At 41.2% G+C, this 8,955-nt stretch overlaps 2 protein-coding genes and 1 long non-coding RNA gene across 3 annotated transcripts in view; 1 reads left to right on the forward strand and 2 right to left on the reverse strand.

Moving 5' to 3' along the window:
* Nucleotides 1-865: 865 nt before the first annotated feature.
* Nucleotides 866-8,955, forward strand: part of LOC103519906 (ornithine aminotransferase, mitochondrial-like) — a 9,123-nt gene continuing 1,033 nt past the window's right edge. Inside the window, exons 1-2 of the mRNA XM_026831220.1 lie at nucleotides 866-1,136; nucleotides 1,529-1,784. Coding sequence (XP_026687021.1) covers nucleotides 918-1,136; nucleotides 1,529-1,784 — 475 coding nt within the window. The 5' untranslated portion in view covers nucleotides 866-917. The remainder of the gene's footprint in view (nucleotides 1,137-1,528; nucleotides 1,785-8,955) is intronic.
* LOC113471797 lies at nucleotides 2,805-3,386 on the reverse strand. Its single transcript, XR_003394354.1, has 2 exons — nucleotides 3,228-3,386; nucleotides 2,805-3,064 (listed from the first exon to the last, which is right to left on the reverse strand). It is a non-coding gene; the product is annotated as an uncharacterized LOC113471797 (long non-coding RNA).
* On the reverse strand, nucleotides 5,182-6,072 carry LOC103519907 (vesicle transport through interaction with t-SNAREs homolog 1B-like). The gene is made up of 2 exons (XM_008484997.3): nucleotides 5,951-6,072; nucleotides 5,182-5,719 (listed from the first exon to the last, which is right to left on the reverse strand). The coding sequence occupies exon 2, from the start codon at nucleotides 5,706-5,708 to the stop codon at nucleotides 5,379-5,381; it is 330 nt and encodes a 109-aa protein (XP_008483219.1). The 5' UTR covers nucleotides 5,709-5,719; nucleotides 5,951-6,072; the 3' UTR covers nucleotides 5,182-5,378.

Here is an 8,955-nt window from a genome sequence, read left to right on the forward strand (position 1 = left end):
TTTGTTTTTTAATTTTTATTTTTATATAATCTTCCTACACAGGAAGAACGGTGAGTAATCTGAATTTTTCGTTTTGTTTAATAGTTCATTAAGATATCGTCACTGTATACGGCTATCTGCTGAGGTCTTTAGTAACGGGAACCGACCTACCCTCCATTCGGCGACCAGCTACCCGCGTCCTTACATTAACCTCACCCAACCTGAGGCCGATACGACGGGATAAGCGATTGCCCAGATGGTCACCGATCCAGATAGGTACCAACCACGCGTAACGTTAACTTGCCGGGAGGTGCTTGAACACCTCCCGCCCGGCCTACATATGTACATAATATACCTAGGTATATTAACACGAAATAGGACTTCATGTTTTTTTTTTTGTGCATTTTTTGTTTTGTTTTTTTGTTTTTTTTTTATCTAAATAAATTTCGAAGTGAATAACAAGTGTGACCTACTGAAAGTATAAATTACCTTTCAAAATGAATTTCTGAATATTGGCGCTTTCCCTTTGGAGAAAGGATGGTGCAATTTACCAGGTAGACATTTTTAGAATATTTACGTAAATACGTACGACCTGACCCTGCAAGTCCTCGTGAACCCTTATAAATGTCCTTGCAGATCCTTATAAATGTCCCTACACTCCCCTAAAAATGTCTCTGCAATTCCCTGTAAAGTCAAAGCAAGTCCCTGTAAATGTCCCTGCAATTCCCTATAAATGTCACTGCGAGCCCGTATAAATGTCCCTAAAAGGCCCTGTAAATGTCCCTACAAGCCTCCGTAAATGTCCCAACAAGTCCCTATATAAATGACCCTGCGGCCCCTATAAACGTGGGAATGGGATATATGTGTGTGGTGTGTCTAATATCCAATGTTCTTCTTCTCAGGCCAAACTCAAATCCAACCCGAACATCTGTGCGTTCATGGTGGAGCCTATTCAAGGCGAGGCCGGTGCTGTGGTGCCGGATGACGGATATTTGAAGAAAGTCCGAGCATTATGCTCGCAATATAACGTGCTGTTCATAGCGGATGAAGTGCAGACCGGCCTGGGCCGGACAGGGAAACTATTGGCGATCCATTATGAAGATGTGAGGCCGGATATAGTTATCCTGGGGAAGGCGTTGTCCGGAGGTCTCTATCCGGTAAGCTTTTTAATTTTCTTTTTTTTTTTAAGAGGTCTAATAGAGAGAACTGTAACTACTAAGGTGTTATCGTCCCGAAAACGAAGAGAGAAGGAAGACAGGATAAGAGAAAGACATTGGGAGCCTCATCTATTTGGGATAAAATCCCCCCGGGCGTTAATTTAACCCGCGGCCTAGCGCTTACAAGACATACGCGCTACCTACCAAGCTAACTAGGCTGGCAAATTGTAATTACTCCTAATTTCCTTACCTACCTAGAGGAAGGAAAGTAATGTAAGGCTGAAATTTTCTTTGGTCAATTTTTTGAACCAAAACATGTTGCGAGGTCCCTATACGAGTTATGTATTAATTTCTTAACAAAACACCCATCAATCTCTCTCCCTCTGTTTCAGATCTCAGCGGTGCTGGCCGATGATGAGGTGATGGGTACTCTAGTGCCCGGCACTCACGGGTCTACATACGGAGGTAACCCACTCGCCTGCAAGCTAGCCATGACAGCGCTAGACGTGATACTCGAGGAGAACATGATAGAGAACGCGTACAAGATGGGAGAGATTTTCCGGTCCGAGCTGAGAAGTCGATTGTCGCCTGACATCGTACCTGTGGTACGCGGCAAGGGACTGCTCAACGCGATCGTACTCGATAAATGTAAGTCAGAGAGAATCAATGTCAGCGATCTAGGGATTCTAAGGTTTACTTTCTTTGTAAATAAAAGATCGCGGGGTCGATTTCCGCCCGGGGGTGAACTTTATCTTTATAAGCACATAAAGTTCGTTCTCGGGACGCCTGGTTTTCTCCTCTTCGATATCGAGACGATTCAAGACCTGCTTTGTTACAGTTTAAAAATCGTCGAGCTCTTCAAAAATAATCGCGGTATTTACTCTGTATAAGATAAAGGTCGCCCCGCCAGCCTAGTTAGCTTCAAGGGTAGCGTGTCTGCCTTATAAGCGCTTTGATTCCGGCCCGGAGACGGATTTTATCCTAAACAGATAAAGTGTGTTTTTTTGGAACGGCTAGCTCTCTCCTATCCTGTCTCCCTTCACCTGCGATACGATAAGACCTTAGTTACGGTTCCCTCTATCAAACCTCTTAAAAAAAAAGCTTTTTTTTAATTTTTTTATAGATGTATCTTCAATGGCTTGCAGGGACATTTATTTTAAGTTTCTTTCCTGTCCATCATTGTATCTTGTTTCTAAAAAAGGAGCTTACCTTACGCAATTGTCCCCCAAGTTAACACCCTCATCCTCTCTGTTTCAGCTATCCTGGAGGTGTACGATGTGTGCATCAAGATGAAGGATGCTGGCCTTGTCACCAAACCCATCAGCAACAACATTATCCGTCTCTCCCCCGCACTTAACATCACTGAACAAGAACTTCGCGAAGGTCTAGACATCATTATCAATACCATCAACACTATGGCAGCCAAGAAAACCTGACCGGATGAGAGAATGAATCGGTTGAGAAACCGAACGCGAGGAACGTCACCGGTGACGTTTGACTTGTTAATGAAGTTTCAATCGTTAGTGATTACGTATGAATCGTTAACGAGGACGTTTCAACCGTTAACGTTGACGATTAAATCGTTAACGATGGCGTATGAATCGTTCGCCAGCGGAATCGTGGCGTGTGCTGCGTGGGAGGAACGTCACCGGTGACGTTTGACTTGATGTTAACGATGAAGTTTCAATCGTTAGTGATTACGTATGAATCGTTAATGAGGACGTTTCAACCGTTAACGTTGACGATTAAATCGTTAACGATGGCGTATGAATCGTTCGCCAGCGGAATCGTGGCGTGTGTTGCGCTGAGAATCGCAGACATGAAGAATGAGGGGCTCCGGTCATTTAGGGGCTCAGTAATAACCAGGGGGTTGAATACCGGCTACCTACTAGCTCGTGCCGATTAGTGAGATTTTTACTATCAGGTACCTACTCAGTGGCGTAGCGTGTATGTATGGCGTGTATGGCGGCCATACAACTCAAAAGTTAAATCTAATGCCGATAAATATTAATGGCATGTACTGTGATGGGACTTGGTAGACCTGTGCATGAGCCCTACACTTGAATTTAGACCACGCTACGCCGCTGTAACCTACTATTTTCAGGTACTTGTATGAAAATAAAGGAGTAGGTATACGTTTGAAGAGAATAAAAATTATTGTAAATAGGTATAAGCTTAATATAAAATAAATAATCAATATATCATACTAAAGTAAAGCATATTTATTTCAATTATTTGAGGTCTTAGAAGTAATCGATTATGTATATCATGTTTTGACTTCAGTATTTTTGAGGACTTTCTACATAGGAATCAACCTTTTATGCTCAATGTTTTCCCAAATGCATAATCACCATTTATGTACGGTTCTTTTTTATTACCTTTTTTGCATTTTTTTGTTAAAGTTTTATATTTTACCCAAAAATGCTTAAAATATGGCAAAATGAGCAAAAAAAGTAAGTCTTTTCAGGCTTTTTTCATGGCAAAATAAGCCTTTTTAGGCATTTTTCCAAACTGCTAAAATATGACAAGTGCCATGGCAATATGGCATTTGAACTTCCTTGATGATAACACTTTAGGAAGATTCATTTGATTTCCTGATTAGGCTAATAGGCTGGGTTCTTTCCTTTTTTTTTCTACCCCTTTCTCCACCTGCCACTGGAAAATGATAGAGGAATTAAGCTTTGGTTTATAAGTCTACCAGTCTTTCTCCATTTTCACGCCTGTCCCCTGTCTCTGTAGATCTGTAGTGAGTTGTAAAAAAAAAAAAAAAAAAAAAAAAAAAAAAAAAAAAGAGTTCTTATTTACATATACTGCTCGCATAGGACTGAAAAGTCCCTTTACTCCAGCAGTAGGCTACTACTATTATTGTGGTCAAATTCTCAATAATTCCAGCGACCTCCGTGGCCAAGTGGGTATCACACTAGGCTTGCACACAGGAGGTCCAGGTTCAATTCCCAGCGGGGCCAAGGTTTTTTCAGCTCTGTGCTTGGAGTTTGGGGTGCACTCAGCCTTGTGAGGACAATTGAGTAGCGACCAGTGGCAGCATTACAAGTCGAAGAGATGAGTGATAATAAATATGATGATTGAGTAAATGAAAGACTTGTAATACTGTGATACCCACAAAGTTGTGAGAAAGCTCTCTGCTTTAACACAAAGATACCATATGATTTGATTATAATTCCATTGAAGCTATCCTCCTGTTTAACAGATGTTTGAACCACCTCAATAACCCTGATAACATCCCACTTTTTCATTATTGAACTTACAAACATCAAAGAAATCACTGAATTCAATACAATTATTTTTCACCCCAGTTCTTGCATAAGACTTGATATTATTGGTACTACTTCTTTTTCTTCTTCTTCTTCTTCTTCTTCTTCTTCTTCTTCTTCTTCTTCTTCTTCTTCTTTTTCTTCTTCTTCTTTTTTTGAGAGAGAGAGAGAGAGAGAGAGAGAGAGAGGTTTGGTAAGGTGTGTCCAAACATAGTCTACCGGCCGTCGATCGACGAGATGAATCTATGTTGTCGAGGCAGTGTGGGCGGTTCAGTCGATGTAGATCGACTGCCGGTCGACTATGTGTGGATACACTTTTATAGAGGGAACTGTAACTGCTAAGGTGTTATCGTCCTGAAAGCGAAGAGAGAAGAAAGACAGGATAGGAGAAAGCCAGCCGTTCCGAGAACGAACCTTACCTGTTTAGGATAAAATCCGCCCCGGGCGGGAATCGAACCTGCTACCTAGCGCTTACAAGGCAAACGCGTACGCTACCCTCCGAGCTAACTAGGTTGGCAAGAGACTAATGTTATACTGTTCTTATTTGACTAAACTAATGTTAATTAGACTTACTTTATCATGGACACTCGTTGCTATCTTGAAAGCCCAGAAGAGGTTAGGTAGTAGAACAGCCGCAGTAAAATAAGTAATACCTACCTTTTAGTAAAACTCGAGTGTGAGAAGAAGGAGACATACTTGATACCTACTAGGTACCTACAGGTATTATTATTGTTTACAAACGGAAAAGAATTGGTTACTTGGCGATTTTCAAATTTTCCTACAATAAACCATACAATTTACAGTATTAACAACATTATGTCTAACTCAGTTTGTAAGTCCGGTACAGCTCTACTGATAGCAACAAGAGCAATATATAAACCATACCATTTACAATATTATCAACATTAGGTCTAACTCAGTTTGTAAGTCGGCGCGGCGCTACTATCAACAGCAATACGTCGAAACCAAACTATCTCTTCTTGAAAATCTTCAAATACAGCATTACAGAGAGCGTCATAGACTCAATCACGATGATCATAATAAGGAATAGCTTGTTGTAGAACACTCGTCTTCTGATGGCCTGAATCATACGACGTGATCTACTCACATGTAGATCAGTGTCTACCAGCCGGTCCCGAGCACGCACCAAGGCCTCTCGCTGAACTCCTAGCTCACTGATCACCCCTGTACCTATTGCTTCTGCTTCCAATGCTGCTTGCTCTGACCGAACAATACTTTCACCGGTCCGTACCAAAGCTTGGTTTGTCTCACGCAGAGTTTCCCGATGTATCTTCTCCATACTGGGTGATGGTGATAACGGTGATAAGTGTGAAATTATGGGGTGTCTTCAAATGATGTCTGCGTTGTTTTTCATGATCAGGGCAAATTCCTCGCGATTGACTGGGGAATCAGAAGGAATATGATTAGTAACTGCTTGTTGCATAGTTCTGCAACTTCCCCTACGATTGACTGGGGAATCAGAAGGAATATGATTAGTAACTGCTTGTTGCATAGTTCTGCAACTTCCCCTACTGGGTGATGTTGATAACGGTGAGAAGTGTGAAATTATGGGGTGTCTTCAAATGATGTCTGCGTTGTTTTTCATGATCAGGGCGAATTCCTCGCGATTGACTGAGGAGTCAGAAGGAATATGATTAGTAACTGCTTGTTGCATAGTTCGGCAACTTCCCCTACATCACCTTTTGTTTCTTTCTTACATAGTTTTCGTGCTGTTGTGCTGAACAGTTCCCATTTTTTTTTTTTTTTCTTCTTTTTCTTCTTGCCACAAACATTGGCATGGAAGTCATCACCTTTTGTTTCTTGCTTACATAGTTTTCGTGCTGTTGTGCTGAACAGTTCCCATTTTTTTTTTTCTTCTTGCCACAAACATTGGTATGGAAGTTTAATTGCCAGCAGCCTGCTTAGCTTGGATGATTTGCATGTTCCTTGTACTTATGTGCAAGGTTGTGGATTCTAGTACGTTTTTCGTAAACGCCGAGTTCTGTTCCTGCTCAGGGCAAACTTTATCCCAAATATAAAAAGTTTAACCTTGAAATGGCTGGCATTTTTTTTTTTCTTTTTTTTCTATATGGTCTGTCCTCCTTCTGTTTTTTATTTCTGGACAATAAGACCTCCCCATTGTTATTGTTCCCTCTATTAAACATCTTAAAATAATAATAGACAGATCCGACTAGTTACAATGAGTTCGGGCCGCATATGCCGGGGTACAATATTATCCCGTACAACGATGTTGATGCACTTGAGGTGAGTTGTAATACTGAGGAGATTGTTTTGTTTTGTTGTTTGTTTGTTTTTTTTTTCTTTTATCTTTGTTTGTTTGTTTGTTTTTTTTTTTTCAATCTAATTAAATTTCGAAGTGAATAACAAGTGTGACCTACAGAAAGTATAAATTACCTTTCAAAATGAATTTCTGAATATTGGCGCTTTCCCTTTGGAGAAAGGATGGTGCAATTTACAGGTAGACATTTTTAGAATATTTACGTAAATACGTACGACCTGACCCTGCAAGTCCTCGTGGACCCTTATAAATGTCCTTGCAGATCCTTATAAATGTCCCTACACTCCCCTAAAAAATGTCTCTGCAATTCCCTGTAAAGTCAAAGCAAGTCCCTGTGAATGTCCCCTGCAATTCCCTATAAATGTCACTGCGAGCCCGTATAAATGTTCCTACAAGCCTCCGTAAATGTCTCAACAAGTCCCTATATAAATGACCCTGCGGCCCCTATAAACGTGGGAATGGGATATATGTGTGTCTAATATCCAATGTTCTTCTTCTCCTCAGGCCAAACTCAAATCCAACCCGAACATCTGTGCGTTCATGGTGGAGCCTATCCAAGGCGAGGCCGGTGCTGTGGTGCCGGATGACGGATATTTGAAGAAAGTCCGAGCATTATGCTCGCAATATAACGTGCTGTTCATAGCGGATGAAGTGCAGACCGGCCTGGGCCGGACAGGGAAACTATTGGCGATCCATTATGAAGATGTGAGGCCGGATATAGTTATCCTGGGGAAGGCGTTATCCGGAGGTCTCTATCCGGTAAGCTTTTTTCTTTTCTTTTTTCAAATTTGATAGATTGAACTGTAACTACCAAGGTCTTATCGTCGCGAAATCGGAGAGAAGGAAGATAGGATACGAGAAACCCAGACGTTTCGAGAACGAACATTATCCGTTCAGGATAAAATCCACCTCGGGCGGAAATCAAACCGGCGACCTAGCGCTTACAAGGCAGACGCGCTACCAACCAAGCTAATGACATTTTTGATTTGCCAACAATCACACTTAACTTACACTTTTATGGTTTTCTGGACTTGAAGTTGGCACTGTACCGTACCTTGATGTGTACTGGATGTTTCGGATGATACAATCTCCTAAAGACAGGTCTGGAATTTAGACTCGAAACGTCCAGTACAAAACAAGGTACGTGCCAACTTCGAGTCCCAGAAAACCACAACATTGTAAGGAGAAGTTTGAATCACATCTTTCTGACTCCTCATGAGCTCACGTGATGTGAGAGGTAGTGTTTCTATGTTTCTACCTTAGCACTCACCAATTCCCCATCAATGTCTCCCTCTGTTTCAGATCTCAGCGGTGCTGGCAGATGATGAGGTGATGGGTACTCTAGTGCCCGGCACTCACGGGTCTACATACGGAGGTAACCCACTCGCCTGCAAGCTAGCCATGACAGCGCTAGACGTGATACTCGAGGAGAACATGATAGAGAACGCGTACAAGATGGGAGAGATTTTCCGGTCCGAGCTGAGCTCTCCGGCAAACAAATCAAAAGCTTCATTCAAACTCTCCTCGGGGTCTTTTTTCATTAATTTATCAGTTACTGAAAAAAAGGGGGTTAAAAAAATCAAGTAATATATGGAGGATAGTAATACATGATAGTAGTTCTGGTTTGATGAGTGTGTGTCCACAACAAGGAATATCTCGGAAGGGGGGGTTAAAAAAATCAAGTAATACATGGAGGATAGTAATACATGATAGTGGTTCTGGTTTGATGAGTGTGTGTCCACAACAAGGAATATCTCGGACTATTGATCTGAGCCTAGACCTTGGACTATTGACCTCTGCCAAAACCATAGATGCACTAAAAAACCATACAAAACCATCAATATAGATCTCGGACTATTGATCTGAGCCTAGACCTTGGACTATTGACCTCTGCCAAAACCATAGATGCACTAAAAAACCATACAAAACCATCAAGCATTAACCCTTACACCAAAAAATACTCAGCTCAAATTCTTCATTTATAGTCAATGCTCTGATGAGGCCACTTTTATTTATTAGGTAGCATTTTCCCTCTCTCTCTCTCTCTCTCTTGGGTCAGGGCTCAGGAATCTGAGGTGTAGGTCTTACTAATACCTTGGTGCCTGGGGCCCTTAAAATTAATACCAAATAAGTATAAGTATCTATATCATCAATATTGTACGTACATAATTATTATAAAATTCTGGGCACTGTAAAAAAAAAAAAAAAAAAAAAAAAAAAAAAAAAAAAAAAAAAAAAAGATGTAAAA

This window comes from Diaphorina citri, unplaced genomic scaffold (assembly GCF_000475195.1).
Source record: "Diaphorina citri unplaced genomic scaffold, Diaci psyllid genome assembly version 1.1 scaffold3028, whole genome shotgun sequence".
Lineage (NCBI taxonomy): Eukaryota > Metazoa > Arthropoda > Insecta > Hemiptera > Psyllidae > Diaphorina > Diaphorina citri.

Excerpts from the sequence above, each read along its gene's own strand:
- LOC103519907 (XM_008484997.3), bottom strand. The coding sequence starts at position 5,708 with ATGGAGAAGATACATCGGGAAACTCTGCGTGAGACAAACCAAGCTTTG.